This window comes from Amblyomma mixtum, chromosome 2 (assembly GCF_055824585.1).
Source record: "Amblyomma mixtum isolate Tamu chromosome 2, ASM5582458v1, whole genome shotgun sequence".
NCBI lineage: Eukaryota > Metazoa > Arthropoda > Arachnida > Ixodida > Ixodidae > Amblyomma > Amblyomma mixtum.
Window position 1 is genome coordinate 18,509,890 of NC_143013.1, and position 16,819 is coordinate 18,526,708.

The 16,819-nt window shown below is 45.0% G+C and overlaps 1 protein-coding gene across 2 annotated transcripts in view; it reads right to left on the bottom strand.

Annotated features, from left to right (window-relative positions):
* Nucleotides 1-300: 300 nt before the first annotated feature.
* The window catches only part of LOC149358577 (uncharacterized), a 53,262-nt gene continuing 36,743 nt past the window's right edge, over nt 301-16,819 (bottom strand). For both annotated transcript variants that reach the window (XM_089568859.1, XM_089568861.1), the window contains 6 exons: nt 14,929-15,151; nt 12,770-12,923; nt 8,199-8,311; nt 5,984-6,122; nt 3,102-3,224; nt 301-722 (listed from right to left, as the gene is read on the bottom strand). In XM_089568859.1, the coding sequence (XP_089424985.1) occupies nt 486-722; nt 3,102-3,224; nt 5,984-6,122; nt 8,199-8,311; nt 12,770-12,923; nt 14,929-15,151 (989 nt within the window). In that variant the 3' untranslated portion in view covers nt 301-485. The remainder of the gene's footprint in view (nt 723-3,101; nt 3,225-5,983; nt 6,123-8,198; nt 8,312-12,769; nt 12,924-14,928; nt 15,152-16,819) is intronic.

Consider the following 16,819-nt stretch of genomic DNA (forward strand, 5'->3'; position numbering starts at 1 on the left):
CAAAAAAATTTAGAAATCGTATTGGTCGCCTATGATCTTAGGTATATCAAAATGTAATATTTAATACAATTGACTCATTACTAGCCAAGCAAAAAAAGAAGGCTTATCTTTTTCATGCTTGATCTGACGCAAAGCTCCTGAGCTGAAGTGGTACTCGTCTAGGCAATAGAAGTTTTTTTTTTTTTATGAGGGTTTTATTCCATGGAAATACGCAAAAAATTTAGCTCCATAAAAAAGAAAGGGTAGAACCTTAAAAACATTCCACAATACTCTGCAGTTCAGGCGAAAAAAAGAGCGATAGGGTAATAAGACAACCCCGTCTGAACTAGCTGATAGTTTCTGAGAAAAATGGTTCTAAATGCATCTCAAAAGGCGTTGGAAATATATAGGACCCGTGTATCCTTCACTTGTTCTCCACGGATTACCCGCAAAAAAATAAAGATAGATGGGCACGCGAAGAAAAAACTTAGTCATGCAAGTGGACTCTACCACTCAGTTTCCGGGGAGGTATGTCGAGGGATTAGCTGCCAGCAGGTTCTCAAATCTGCAAAACGTTTGAAGCTGGTCCTGTAGAAGTTGAGGATGCCGCGGATCGCGTGCAGCCGCGAGAAGGCTCCGAACTTGTTCAGAGGCCCGCAGTAGTTGGAGAAGTCCTCGTAGTCCAGGTCGTACACCGCGATGCCGAAACGCAGGAGCAACCGCTGAGCCTTCACGGTGCACAGCTGCGGAGAAAAAGGACAAGTGTGAGGGAAAGGCGAACTGAGGAAAATGCAAACTTTTTAGTCGTTAACAAAAGTCCGAATTCTGTCTACGGATCATATGCTCTCTGTGAGCAAAAAGATTCTCAGGCGAAATCCAACCAAAAGGCGCTAAAAAAAAGAACGAAGAGAATAAGACATAAAAAGAAATACGGAAACGACAATCTTCTTCAAAAAGATGTCCATGCCCACTTAACCGCGCCTAAAGGGAGGAGCTTAAAGGTAATCCCACAGCGTGGGCATAGGCATAAAATTCACTGGACTTGTGCCCTTGTTATTGTGCTAACTTATTCGAGAGGATCGGTGGTGCGAAATGCTAGTCCACGTCGGAATGTTTAGTAACTATGGGTAGGGGTGTGGAGGGGGGGGGGGGGGATTGCTGGGCTTTTAGGATAAGCCTGTGTTACGCGCGCCACCGCACGTCGGGCATGGTCCCGCATGAACGCTTATATGAGGAGGGCATACGGCGTGACAGGTGCACTGACGGAAAATAGCGAAAGAGGAGGACAGGAGAGAGACAATCGGGAGTGAAAGCAGAAGGCCGAAGGGGGAAGTGCTGAAGACGAGGAGTGCGAAGACGAGGACACTATTTCAGTAAACGTGCCGTCTACAGCGGTCGCTCTAAAGGTACCCGAAATAAGTCGCAGAACTGGCAAACAGTGAAGGGGGCAATTAAGGGTGAGTAAATGATGAATGACCCATGACTGGATGAATCACAGGACGCCAAGAGGCCTTTTAGAGTGGCGTGCGAATCAAAATAATTGGCTGTGGATTAGCTCTGATTAAACCTGGGGGATTGTGAAAGCAACGAGGAGAGAGAGAGAGAGAGAGAGGCGATGGAGAGCGCGCGGCAGCGGCGGCGGCCCCGGCACGCTAGCTATGCGCTGCTACTGCGCATGCGCAACTGGCGAGCACGGAGACGGCGGCCCCTCTGAGTCACCCGCGCAGAGACGGCGGCGGCGCGCCGGCTGTGCGCCGTGTGACGTCACTGCTCCTCGCGCATGCGCAGTATGGCCTTTCGTCAGCTCCGCGAAATGGCTCGGCGACTCGCGTAGTGTTGCTTTCGCGACAATATTCGTATTCACTGTATTTGCCTACGCTTTCAATGTCAAGTTGTGTAGTATTTTACTTTCTAAGTGCTAGATGACGCTGCAAAATTTAGCAGTGCTCGAATAAAGGACCAAAAGCTAAGAATCAATTTTTTTACCTTAGGCGAAACGCTCCGAGCAAGTGTCGCAAGCACGGGTGCAATATGCAACGATGTTATAGCCAGAAGTGTGAACAAGCAAAAATTAAAAGGCCAATTCAGCGCAGATTGCAATTTTCGCCAGTCCCAAAGCGTAATTTAGCTGAGGACCAGAACCTTAACATCCTGCTGCATTTTTGCTAGTAAGAAAAACCACGAAAACTAAATTATGTGAGCATTGGCAAGCAGCAGTTGAAGTCCGTACTCTTAAAATCCATACCACTCCCCCAACTATTCGCGTACCTTTTTTTTTCTCTCGCCAGTACTGTTTTTTTTTTTTCGAAATAGTTATATGAACATCCAGGTTCTCTGAGAATTGCGGCTTTTGCATTTGCTTTTTTCTTGTTTCCGAAACATAACTGTTGTCTCTCCTGTATCCAGATGACGGAGTAATGCTCCCCTTCCCCCACCCCCCCAAAAGGAACCAAACCTACAGCGAGTGAAACTTCATCTCATATGAGCCAGTGGTTCAGCAACTAATTATTTACTACTAGCCTTTGAAACTTGCGATGTAATCTGCGCATGAACCAAAACGCAGCCCCCACCCCACCGAAAAAAAATTCAGGGGGCACTTTGGCTCCCTAAGGTGCTGCAAGGCGAAAGCCTTTCCTGGCGAACTGTTTGGCATTGACTGCGAGACTGTTTGTGCTGTACTAGTGCTTTATTTGACTACACAATCTGACTACACACCACAACGACACACTTTGACTGCCGACTTTGCTTCTTTAGCACGACTATCTCTCTGCTTTGATGAGTTCGGTTGTATCCATGGCTTTATTCGCACTAATGAAGTATGTTATGGGGTCACCCACGGACGCCTTACGCCCCCTGTCGGAGAGGATGGCAACCATTTTATTAGTTGTCGTGTGCTCCAAAAGGGGGCGTCAGGCATCCGTGAGTGACCTCATCACTTTGAATCCGCGGACTCTGACGTCATTACCATTTCGACCAACCGAAAAGCGTGACACCTCTGCCGACAACCTTCTGTCGACAACGATGAGGCATTAAAGGCTTTCGCCTTAAAATAAACTATCTTATCACCGTTCGCAGACACATTTTATACAACCGAACCCCTCTGCAGTCCGCTGCAGTCTCACCTTCCTGGCGAGGCCCAGTTCATTGTCGTAGGCGAACAGCACGGGCTCTGTCTCGTGTGCAGCCAGCACGGCGTCAGCCGTCCGCCTGTAGCTCGCTTGAAGGAAGCTGTCGTTTCTGCAAATCTGCCACAGTGCGAGGAGACAAAAGTATCGCTCTTAGAATTAATCTAGACGATTCTAAAAACCTGCGTAGCGGTGAGTTGGTTATTAAGGCACTAAGACGTATCAAAAACCAAGCCTCACACAGCACATATTGTCGAACAATTGAACGCATTTCCGAGTTTTACTGGCGGAAATTTCCCCACTCCTGAATTTCACTTTCCAACTTCATTCTCTGTCCAAATATAGTCTCATTTTTTTTTTTGCAGTGGTTCGCAACTAGCGTCGCCGACTAAGGATTCAAAGGTGTTTTTTAAGAGGTGTTTATTAGAGGTGTTTATGTTGTTATTTATTAACCGGTGTTTACTGTCTAAATTTTCTGTACAAATACTTGCCGTTGATTCTAAAACATCACCTAATGTATTTCAATTAAAACTGCAAGGTGTATGTTTTTGTCTATAATGGGCTTCTCCGCTTGTATACTGAGGGACATTGAGAATGGATTTATGTTGGTTTGTATAAATAGATTACCGCATAATAAAAATAAATAGGTTACTATAATTGAAATTTGAGCTTTTATAAAGTAAAAACGAAAACGAAGGCATCTGAACTGAACTGCCGTTCGTCGACCGTTTTTTACCATGTGTCTCTGAGGCAAGGCTACACAGTCACCTACTCCGAACGTTAATCACTGAGCCCTTGAGTGGGGAGAGGTGGGGGGAGGGGGTGGGGGGGGGGGGGGTGGCGGGAGGTGGACTAGTTTTAAACCGGGCGCGTCCGGTAGGCGAATTTTTGTTTTCTGCTAAGCAATGAGACTCCATTTTTATCAGTAAAACTGAAGTGTTTCCTTTAAAAGTGGACTGTAGTGTACACTAAGACTAACTCTGAATAGTCCCTGTGCACCATTGGGCGCTGGATTGGCGGCTCACCTCGGAATAGCTACCGAAGGATGCGGCGGTTTTGTTCTGCAAGCAGGGCTTGAAGAATTCGTCGAAACTTTGAAAAGGAAGGCCGATCGTCCAGCGGCCTTTCATAGTCACCGACAGCGCCCAGATTATCGGCAGACCGCGCCCTGACAGCCTGTTCAAGGTGCCGGCAGCCACGTTCTGGGAGACAAGGTCAACTTGTTAAGGCCGAGTAATTCTAGACCCAAGTTTTTTTTTTTTTTTTTGCTGATACAACATACATTTAGAGTTGTGTGGATGTGATTCCAACAGCGATTCGGAGCTTTACGTACAAGCGATGACTCTAGTAACTAACCCCCTGAACTTCGCCTACACTTTGGTGCGTAATGTATACCGCACAAGGCTGAGTCGAAACTTTACGCGATTTTCGGTTTCGGATGACACGGGGCACGGGGGCTGGTCTTTTTGGGCACGAATTGACTTTCCACAACGATTAGCCCTTTTCGGGACAAAATGTAAAAGTGATTAAAAGTTAGAACTGGATAATTCGTCCTGTAATGACCGTTCTTCAGAATTTAGCTACATAGGTGTGAAACCGTTCGCGCAAAAAGAGGAACAACTGAAAGGAGAAAAAAAAAAGTGGTTGGACTCCCATTGTGGGAGTCCAACCACTAGACCTCCACTACACCAGATTCAGTCTTTCGAGTACGTCGGTTACATAGGAAGCATAGCAGAAGTTAGGGTAGGCCAGTAGTGATTTATTGAACGTATTGCTATTATGTTCGCGCAATGTGTAACTCTAATTTTCAAACACTTCTGCATAGACAACGCACTCATAGCAGTGTTCTTTGCACTAAAGTAGGATGAAATAGGATAGGATAGGATAAGATCGGATAGGATAGGATATGATAGGATAGGATAGGATAGGATAGGATAAGATCGGATAGGATAGGATAGGATAGGATAGGATAGGATAGGATAGGATAGGATAGGATAGGATAGGATAGGATAGTATAGGATAGGATAGGATAGGATAGGATAGGATAGGATAGGATAGGATAGGATAGGATAGGATAGTATAGGATAGGATAGGATAGGATAGGGTAGGGTAGGGTAGGGTAGGGTAGGGTAGGGTAGGGTAGGATAGAAGAGGGTAGGGTAGGCTTTGGTGCCGGCGCCACCGTCAACCTGGCAACGTTTACTCGATGCCCCCCGGCGCCGTGCCGACGCTGTCTTCTTTCCTCGCCGCCGCCGTGGCTGCATTCGTAACCTGGTTTCCATCCGCGCTCAGCTATTCTTTGGAATACATTTATCTTGAAGAGCTCAGACGGCGGACTGACATGAAGAGTTTCAACAGGAAGATCGGACCTTCAGAAAAGAGTCATTATCTACGTAACGTAAACTGCAGGACGAAAGCCTTCGTTAAGTGACCTCCAATTAGCCGTATCCTGCGCCGGTTATGGCCAGTATATTCGAGAAAATTTCGTTATAATGCACCTCAAATGCGTACCGCCGCCTGCTGCACATTCCTCGGCATGAAATTTATTTCCTTTCCTTCTCAGACCAATACTTATCTTTGTCTCCTTTACACTACACCCTTATATGTCCCCCCTGTTGTCCTCATTATAGTCCATTTTCATGGACACGATTAAAGAGACACTACTTATTTGATGGAATCAGTTGTATCTGCTTTTTTCATGGTGTTCGTGTCGTTGTACGCAGCGGTACACTTGTTGTACGACATGCACCAACTACACACCATCCTTGTTTCCTCATTTCCTCACATTCTTCAACCCTTTCGCAATGATGTCTCATAACATGTCTAGTTGAAAAAACACCAGGATACTATAACGTGCGAGATAAGGACACGGTACCGACCAGGTCGTGCTGGTACGTCTCTTCAATCCCCCCCGGCCTGCTGAGCACTGTGGGGGGCATCACGCGGCACAAGCGGAAAACGTTGTCGCCGTAGAAGTAGTGGCCCTGGGCGATGAACAGATCCGGCTGATAGAAGTTCCTGCGCAGACAGAGAGGCTGGTCGTGCTCGGCAGTCAAAAGCAGTTACCTACTTTGCCAACGCTGCCTCATAAATGCGGCGACCTTTTTCATTTATTTATTAAGGCGAAAGCCTTTAATGGCTTATACTGTCATCCGTTAGCAGAAGGTGTCACATCTTTGGCAGCGTTTAACTCGTGTTAACTCGCGAACCGAAAAAGCTAAGAGAAACCAAATGACTGCTTTGGATAGAGGAGGACAAAATGAACCTAGAAGCAAAGTTTGATGACTGTAGGTAAATTATTTAAATAGAGGCAAAAATGTCGAAATTGCGTCGAAATAGCGCGGTCGTCGATACAGCCACGGGAATGGTGTGACGTCACATCCACCGGAAGTCGTCACCGCATAGTGAAAATTGTCACAGAATGGTCACAGAATTAGATGGAGAAATGTGTAATTAAGCGTAATTAACACTTAAGACCCTCGATAGATGTACAATATGAGTATCAATATAGCCACGGGAACGGCGTAACGTCCAATCGACCGGAAGTCGTCACGGCATAGTGTCCTCGGTTTTCGCCTCTCAGCACTTTAGTTGCCAATGCTAATTCCCAGGTATTTTTTTAAATTTTTTATGACTGTGTTCTCAGCGCATGGCATGGCATTATAACAGGTGAGGGAGGGGGGGGGGGGGAATCAAAGCTGTAACATAAAAAGCTGATGGATCGTAAATGCGGACACCAAAAAGATAACAATAAACAATTCGGCGCAATTTGCAGAGTCAATTAAAATCATGAAACTACTTTTATGCAGTCCGCATCACTCTTGTGCAGAGCGATCGAGCGACGCACTTTCTCCCATAAAAATCGACCCTTGGCGCAGTTCTTACGATTTAGAAGGAACGCTAGTGCGCAAGTAGAGCCCCATAAACTTGCAAGCGAAGTGATCGAGAGTACTTTACTTTGCTCGGAAACTATGGGCTACTTCCTAATTTTAGATTTTATTGTGTCGAGCGCACTGCTAGAGCGCTCTACTCAAGGGTGACTCAGAATGTAGAAAACCAATCAGAGAAGAAAAGACATGAATATCACGGAGGAGAAGCAAACGATTTCTTAGACGTTTTGTACACTTCCTGTTAGGGCAACCTGTTGCATTCTTGTGTGGTTTCTGGGAAGTAAGGTTTTCAGTAAATTTGCTAAGCAATTCATTTCTTTTTACATTAAATGAGTGGTCCCTTCACGTTGATATGTAGACAGGCTGAAAAAGGTATTAGGGACCGTCAACACCTTTGATCTTACGAAGTCGAGTGTTTCACTTTTCATTATCGTACAGCTGTGTACTCTGGCACGCAGGCTACGGCTTTCCCCAGCATCACATGGTGCGGTCATCGACACAAATATTGGATTTGCACACTGTGGCGTTACTCTGTGCGATCAACTACAACTGAATAGTTGACGGAAGCGACATGTCTAAGCTGAGTATCAACTGAAGGGTATTAATGAGAAAGCATTAGGTAACTAATCGACACGAAAACTAGGCGTAGCCCGGAAAGTGGCTACGTTACAAAACATGATTGGTAGAAACTGTGTGATGTCATCAAAGGCGGGAAATACCGATTTTTAACCAGTAATACTCAGTGCTAGTACTTACAACTGCATAAAATACAAATGAATATAGTATAGTTATAATTGAATTGTCGTATAAATAGAATAGAATGAGAACAGAATTTCAATTCTTTCGCGTCACTCGCATGTAAGTTCCCTATGTGGCCCCGGTAATTTTTTGATGGTGCGTTTCTGCCGGCACCAAAAGCCATAAAAGCATAAACACTGAGGACATGCGGCATCAGCATTTTTCAGACTTCGTACTTCAATAGCCACTGCGCACAGTAAATGGCTGAGCGTCTGAAATTCTGCTAACTCAAAAATTCTGGAACATTGTAGCAGGTGTGGTGTCAAATTGGGAGGGTTAGGAATGTTCGAATGTTGGATATCGAATCGGTTCCTTAAAAGCAGGCTTAAACGACCATGTTTCAAGCGATATTTTTATGACAACTAAGTTTTAGAAAAGTGTGACGGTGGCAATGGTCAGCACTTACGTAAACTTGTCATTATAGAAGCTGAGCCATTCGTCATCAGTAACTAGTCCAGCGAAAAAAATGAAAGAAGGGTTGCCCCGTTGCCTCTGCAGCCGAACTTCCGCGTCGAGAGCCTGGAAGGAATGAAAGACTGATGTCAGTTAGGCGAGTATTCAGAAACTTTCTCGTATGCACCAACGTAAAATAAGTTTTTATCGGGCGTCCGGACTGCAGCAAAATATTTGTTTTATTGTATCACGAGACAGCAGCAACAACAACATGGCATGCGGATCTTGCAAACATATAGCGCACTCTCACTGTCTTTCCTTAACGCAGAAAGATTTTCTCGAAACAAACACGTAGCTTTACCGTATATACCGGGTCTGTTCTGAAAGTAGTAGGACTCATTTTTTTAATTAAATTTATTCATGACAGTGGTAAAAACGATTAGAATTTTTCAAAGTAGCACCCTTCCGCACCTACACGCTGCTGCTAATGAGTTTTCCAGCTTTCGTACGCCTCCAGGAACACCTGGACCGGAATGCTGTTTACTTCCCTCGTCACGGCCTGTTGAACCGTCTCTACCAATCCGTGATGTTCCCCCTTGAGCGTCGATTTTATTTCCGGGAATAGAAAAAAGTCTGGCGGGGCCAAGTCGGGGCTGTAGGGGGCTGAAGTAGCGTTGCCGCCTTGTGCTGGGCAAAAAATCGAGGTCCTCATTCACATGATGAAGATTTTGGCAGATCGCTTTCCGGTCGGCCTTTTGCTCCTCTGACAACACTCCCGGCACCAACTTCGCGCACACTTTCCTCATGGCTAAGTTTTCTGTCACGATCTCAAAAACTTGGGTTTGAGGAATGCTCAAGTCATCAGCAATCATCCTGATACTCATCCTACAATCACTGTTGAGTAAATGTTTCACTCGCTAAACATTTTTGTTGGTATTGCTGGTCGAAGGGCGTCCGGAGCGGTCGTCGTCTTCCACTCTTTCCTTACCTTCTCGGAGCAGATTGCGCCACTCAAAAAACACATGGTCTGCCCATGGCAACCTCACCGTAGGCCGCCCTAATCATGTCGTGAGTCTCTTTGCCCGTTTTACCGAGATTTACACAAAATTTGATCGCGTATAGCTGATCCGGTAAACGCTCCATGATTCTGCATGACGAGACGTTTCGACAGGGGTTCACAGTACAAGCGACCTACTCTCTTCAACGGCCGAGAGCCGACTGGCGATTTTCCCCAGCATTCTCAATATCCCCCTTCAACGATCCTACACGCGCAGACCGCCTCTCGTCCGCCTGTTCGCCCAGGAAAAAACCAGTCCTACTACTTTCAGAACAGACCCTGTATGTGTGTCTGCAGCGAAAAATTGGTTCTCCAGCACTCGAGCCTACTGGTGTGAATTCTTTAATAGACAGTCCGCTGACTATCTACAGACCTTTCCATAGGAGGAGGGAGATGTCAGATCGCCTCTTCTCATGACTGTTGCAAACCGGTTACGCTGACGCTTCCACTGCGCTGGCCCCAGCTACACAAAACAGTCCAGCGAGCAGTATGGTGGCGCCCATTAAGCCTTTATTGGAAAGATCAATGATCGATTTTCACAGAACGAAGTCTTTCCGCGGCAGCGCTGTGGACTATTCCAAGAAATGTCAACACGTGACGGACCGCATTGTTTGCTCCGTCGTGGGTGCTTAATTCGCCGGCACAGTCAGATGTTGTTATCAAATTTTTGCCGTAAAAACATAGCGTGCACCATCGCTGTTACGAAGATGTTTTCAAGATAAGGAGATGGAAGAGACTCTTTTTGTTGTGGAAACTGCAGAAGTTCTTTGGTGCCAGCCATAAAAAAGGGCATGGGAAAGGTAGTTTTTCTGTAGTTTTCCCAAGAATTCTGCGCAAAACGATTTTTAAACAGGAAAGAGTCTATGAGCGAAATTTTTTCGTGCATTGTAAGAGTTTACTAAAACAATCAATATATCCTCACAGCTCTCTCCGGCTGGCTTGAATGTTTCTGCTCTTGTTTGCTGTCGTCAAAAGCCTTCGATATTGGTTTTTCATGGCAAAAATAACTGCTCTATGCGAGCTATCGAAACACTACAAAAGAACGTTTTCGTCATATATCGAAAGGCTGAACAACTACCTTCAATATTTATATACGAGTACCTTACAGATTTTCAGTATGCGAAATTTTGTCCAAGAATATTGGGCATGGTACTGGAAGAGGGTACGTATATGTAAGTCGCTATTTGCTAACGAACATTGCTCAGCACACGTAATGGGCACAATTTAATCGCCAAGAGTCTATCTATGACCGTTTCAAAAATGACAGGCGTGTTTCGAGATATGGTGCTTCGTTTCATAGTTTATGGTGTATGAGCTTTAATCTCCGAAAGCGACTCAGGACGACGTAGAGGAGAGCTACGGATAATTTCGACCACCTGTGTCTCTTTAACGTGCACTGACGTCGCACAGTGTACGGGCTTCTAGCATTTCTTCTCCATCAAAATGCGACCGCCGCAACCGGGATCGAACCTGTGGCAAGCAGTATATTGGACAGTCTGGTAGGTGCCTGAACGATAGGCTTCGAGAGCACAATAACAACATGAAGACATATACCGGCAGCAATCTAGCTTTGCACTGCAAAGATTGCAAGTGCGTGCCGTTTTTGGATAAATGCTCAGTCGTAGCTAAGAGTAGAGATAAGCTAACTCGCGAAATTGTGGAAGCTGCACAGATTGCTGCCTTACAAGATAACTGCGTTAGTACTCCGTCCATTTCCTTGTCTAAACGAGAGCTGGCCTTCTTGGGCTTAAAACATCCGTGATCTCACATTTTTTTTTCGCATTTTTTTATCGCACCTTTTTTTTTCGATTTTTTTCTCAGGTCAGCGCATGCGCTACTTTTGCTCAGGTTCCGTTCACTTGGTTGGGTTTGGCTTTCTTCGTCAGTCGGAAGTTAGCGCCTGTGTTGTTGGTGTGTGTTCTCTCCCCTTTCGTCCGTCGTCCTGGTTTTGCGCTACTCTTATGTTAAGGATCAATACCGACTTGCCCAAATTTCCACCCTGGCGAACCCACGTCTTTCCGGTCAGTAGTCGAGCTCCATAACCACTGAGCCACCACTGCGGCCGATAAGGCGCTTCATTGCGCTTGGAAAGGGTGGTTAGGTGACGGGACAATTATGTTTGAATTCAATTTATTTGATGATTTGGCACCTATAGTTAATACCCAAAGCACTAACTATTTCTAGAATAACTCTGTCAAACGAGCGGATGATAAGAATCGAATTGAATCGGCCAAAAACATTTGTTTCAGCGGCATTCTATTCCCTACATGTCTTCTATCCACTGCTAGCGAATAAACTGAGAGCAGAAGGCGCGGTCGATTGCTCAGGGAAAAATTTGTGCGGAATAGGCGACCTCATAGTTATCACTTTTTACCTGTACCCCTGATTAGAAATATCCACTCAATTTTCAAGTGTATCGCTGCTAATAAATCTTTTCAAGACAAATAAAAGAGAAGGGAGTAGCTTTAAAAGCTAAACTCAACGAACACTGACTGGCAAACTTTTCTAGAATTTTTTTTTATGCGGAAGTACCATGACAATTGCTGAGCCTTGTTTACGTGAAGTGCTGGATACCGAAAACTGCACTTCTCCCTTTCTCACTTGCCCGACCGACAAGGCAAATATATTGATCGCCGATGCCACCGATTTTTAAACGTCTCCAAAGCGCCAGTCGACCACCTACCACTCCGGTTTCATTTCCGATGTTTTCGAACTCGAAACAACAGTTTCTTCCTTGCCTCTTAATTGATCCTTTATACCTTCCGAGAGTTCGACAAACAGGAGTCAATTTAACGTGAAACTTTTAAACAAGCGTGGTCCTACCTGGGCAGTCACAGAAGAAGCTAGAAGGTTGGGATAAGAGCGCTGAACTGTTTGTTGGGCTAACTTTCCTTCCAAAAATGGTTTATAGAAAGTCTATAGACTTCTTATTGACTCTGTTCACTTCCTATAGATAATGCTTTTTGTATAGAGTGTCTATAGACAGAAGTCCACTAAAAGTGTATGGCTATAAATCTATAGATTGTCTATAGACTGTCTATGACATTCGTATTTCCTATAGACTGTTCTGAAGAATTTGTCTATAGGCAGTCTATAGACTTTATAAACAGAAGTCTATAGACATCATATACGCTGTCTAAAACTTTTTTTCGTAAGGGCTGCATGCGCAGTCCGAAGCAGCTGGTGGAAGCGATAGCAGCCAATGCGCTCGGCAGTCGTCGAGAAAGGAATATGCAAGAATTTACAAGGAACTATTAGTACAGGAGGAGGCCCTATAGTAGAATTGTTTTGGGGGTCAGACAGTACCGCTTTGGAATCGAAGACAGCAGTTCTCCGCCACGCTCCATATAAGTGTCACGAATCACCTTCACGAAAGTGAGCCTAAAACCCTGACGACACCGCTTACCTGCGGTTTCGGAGATACGTTAGGTAGTGGGCAGCCCCAGAAAAAACAATAAAGCTAAAATTGCCAGTCCCGCACCGCGTCTGATTTAAGAGGCGCTAATTTTGCTCCTGCTATTACATACTTTCAGTACGTGCAGGGCGAGCTCGATGTCTGCTCGCCACGGGTTCCTGGTGGGCGTGTCCAGGATTCCAAAGTGGAAGATGTCGTTGCTCCAGAAGGGTTGCAGCAGCGACGTGCTGGTATTTCCCAGCTGCCGGTAAAGGCTGAATGCCTTCCTGCACACGGCGACAACCAACAGATATGCATTGGACTTTCGCACCAGCCGATGTAGGATTATTCAGTTTTGAAGCAATCGCAGTCCCAATATCACGAGTAAGAAGTGGAATCTCTATCAGCCCTGAAAACCGAATTACTGTTAACAAGTTAATTTGAGAAACCCTTTGCCAGTTTCTAACACGTGATTTTTATTGTTAAATGTCGGTACCTCAACACATGGAATACATCGTCTCGCAAACTCATTCGCAGCGCACAATAGTAGCTGATCCACTAGTTAGCTTTTTGATCTCGACTGGGTCTCATCGTATCTGATTTCTAGCAATATATTAATGAAATCTGTCACCTTTAGTGCAGTCTTGCGTTTCTTTTTTCAACTTTGTTAGATTTCTGTTATCTTTTCCGAGGTTCTGCAAGTTGCAATGTATCTGTTTTGATAATTAATAGTACGTTTTAAAAATTTCTGTTGCATAAATATGCTTTCTTTTATTAAGTATGTCGGTTGCTGTCACAACTCGTCACAACTTTTGTCAGCCTTGAATCGACAGTCGAACTGTCATCTAGCGCATACATGGTCGTGTACGGGGTCGTTTGTGCGCCACGAACCTTGTGACCCGCTTCAAACGAAGACGCGTGCTTTGTGGCTTCAGCGTGAATCCTTGAAGCGATGAAACCGCCACTTTGCAAAGCGTTCTCACAGGGAGCCGCGAACTCGGGAGAGGAGGCCGCAACCCAGCAAGGGTTGCACCACGACGCTCCACACCACTTCGGAGCGCTGGTTCAGTGCTGTAGTTTCGATATCTTGTGCGACAAAGCGGCATTTGCTTCGCATTGTAATCTTAATAGTAGCTTAAACACCGTCCGAGTTTTCTGCCTCAATATACCGTAAAATCGAGCTGCGCTCAAATTTCGCTTTAGGAAGTGCCGTAGTCGTCGGTTAATTTCTTTTTCGCGTACCATAATAGAAGGGGAATTCGCCGACACAACGATTGAGAGCGCATAGTGATGGTGCATGCTTTTCTTTAGTTGTTTATTTCAGTTGATTCATTAGATCTGTATTATGTACTTCTGCATTTGTTGTGCTTGGATCTTGAATATGATCTGCGGTATAAAAACAAATAATAAAAAGTAAGAGAGAGGCCGTAAAATGACGGCTACCTTCCGAGGGAAGAACTCTGAGCGTGGTTATCATGGACAAAGGAGGTTCTGACGGGGAATGCGCAACATGAGTGTGTTTGAACTACACGTGGCTTGGCACTGCAATGCCAATCCACTGCAGGTGGATCGGCCCTCTACCTTCCAGGTGGAGGGCCAATCAGCCAATGCCAATCAACTTCCGCTGAATAAAGTAGTAAGCCGCCAACTTTAGTTCTTCAGAAGACCTATAGTACTCACGCACTGTCATCGCGTAGCGTTATTGAAGCGCCCTATAAGTTTTATCCCCAATATTTAGCTGCTTGTTTGGTGTTGTTGATTTCATGTAAGCCTCAGAGACGTGATTACCTGTTGTATTCTTTAATTACTTCTGACTACGTTTTGTTTCCTGTTTGGTTTCCAAATTATATGTTCTTATTGATGCTCATTTTATACTGCTGAGTTTACTTACGAGGTCGTCACTAACATTTTTGTGTAAAAAAAAAGTTTGGTTGCGTTCTATTTTTTTGTGACGCTATCTTTCTCTATTTTAATACAAGCCCACTTCATCTGGCATGCCCTTTGGTCCTTAGGGTTTGTAAACAAGTATATAGAGAAGAACCACTTCAGCGTGATTGGCTACTACGGCTTCCTCAAAAAAAAATTCAGTCAGTGGGGAACAGCAGAGCTTTTGACCACATTCTGAAGCGTTCCTTTCTCCGTTAAATCCTAAAAGAACGAAACTCCGGGAGTTTTATTTCGTTTTAACCGCTTAGGTGCCAGAACACCTGCTTTTATCCTCCGTTTTAGCCATGTTAGCTTAAATGTAATATCAAGCACGGACCGGAACCTTTCAAGACGGCTGCAACTTACTCAAAGGCCAAGCCGACACCGAATGCCGTCGTGCTGTACCGGGCTGGGGCGTTGAGGAAGACGCGCAGGTCGATGTCCCATTCGTTGGGCAAGACCAGCGGGTTGCGGTTGTCCTTGCCGACCGAGTCGTAGAAGAGGTACTCGCAAAGACCGTCCTGTGGGAACATCTGCGACGATTTGGTCCTGGAGCCCATTGTGCAGACTAAAGGTTGCTCGTCCATAGCTGCACGACGTGGTGGCCACAGCCTATCATCACCACCCGCACACTTATGCGTCAACAGCAATAAGTCCTTTGTAAAAGTCGTCTATAGACAGTCTATAGACTTCTTATACACTCCATTGCCTTCATATAGGTATTTCCCCTTGTCTATTCACAGTCTCTAGACTCTCTATAGACAAAAGTCCACTAAAAGTTAATGGCCATAAATCTGTAGATTGTCTATAGACTATACACAATATCTATAGACTATAGATATTGTCCATAGACAGCACAGCGCCTTATGCTGTGTTGTTCTTCCTTCGTCCAGTGTCTAGTGCTGTTTTACTTACATACGTCTATAGACTGTCTATTGGATCTGAACTGCCTATAGACTATTCTCTAGGATTTGTGTATAGACTGTCTATCGATCTTATAGACAAAAGTCTATTGACAGTCTATAGACTGTCCAAGGAGATTTTTTGTAAGGGGTATGCATCTCCCACTCACCTGAAACTAACCGCTTCGTGCCCTCATCGGACAAACAATACTCATGAAGCACCTCGTGCTCGAGAAGGGAAGCCATTGGATTGTGACAATTTCTAGCGAGCGTATCTATCTCCTTCAGGCATGATTATTGTCCCAAAGGAGGGAAATGGTAAAATTTTTAGACTTACTGATAAGCATGTCATGTTTTTTAAAGAAAAGAAGCATCCAACCTGGAAAATACTTATTATGCAATTAATTCCCTTCGAGACCTCGTTTCTGCACGTCATGAATTCATGTCGGTTTCAGTGTGTTAATTCTACTCCTTTTGACAGATATCATAAAAACACGTCGTATAAACATATTACCAATTTTTAAGCGTTTTAAAGTGATCATTGCGAAACGAATACAAGAAAATACGCCTTGACCGTAGCCGTACCAAAGGTACCGTAGAGAGCGCACGGGTGAATCTTAAAATCATTTCTTGCGTTCACTTCGCTTGCCGCGTTTTAAATGGTTTTTACCGATTATTATGCAAGTCTTGGCGCTTTATAACAATGTCCGCAATGCTGCACATCGCTCTGTCTATTCAGAAAATTTGAGTGTTGTTAGGACGCGTGTACAAATGTATCCGTGGCGCCTGTTGGAGCTACTGCCTCAGCCGTTCATCGTTAGGAGGGCTTCCATGAGATACCTGATGACAATGACGACTTTTTCTCGTCATCGTGATGAGCTCCATTGCTAATTCACTCTGTTTTTCGGCCCGCCGTCAGCAGCCGCTGGAACTGAGCTCGGAACCAACAGCAAGACGAAGCATGGTTGTGGGTAGCGCAGAAGGCGCGAAGCTGGTATAACTTTACCAAATCACGGATGAGAGGCGTTGGAATCACCGCGGACTAGGGCGCAGTGAGCACGCTGCCGCGTGGTGTTTTTAAATTTCGCGGGCCTTCACTTTACCCGAAGAAAAAGGGTTACGATCAAGCTACCCCGTCATAAGCACCTGGGTTGAGTCTTTTTCAAGGCGCTCGACAACTTTCCAAGTCAGACCTTTGGGTTTAAAGCCATATATAAAAAGCTGATTAATCAATTTTGTATAATTAAAATTTAGGCAGGGCGAGAAATATACTAGGTGGTATTTTAGATAACTCCCAACAACATTAACGTGACTTTAGGTAGGAATTGTATTCAGGAAAGTAAAAACAGCGCTAA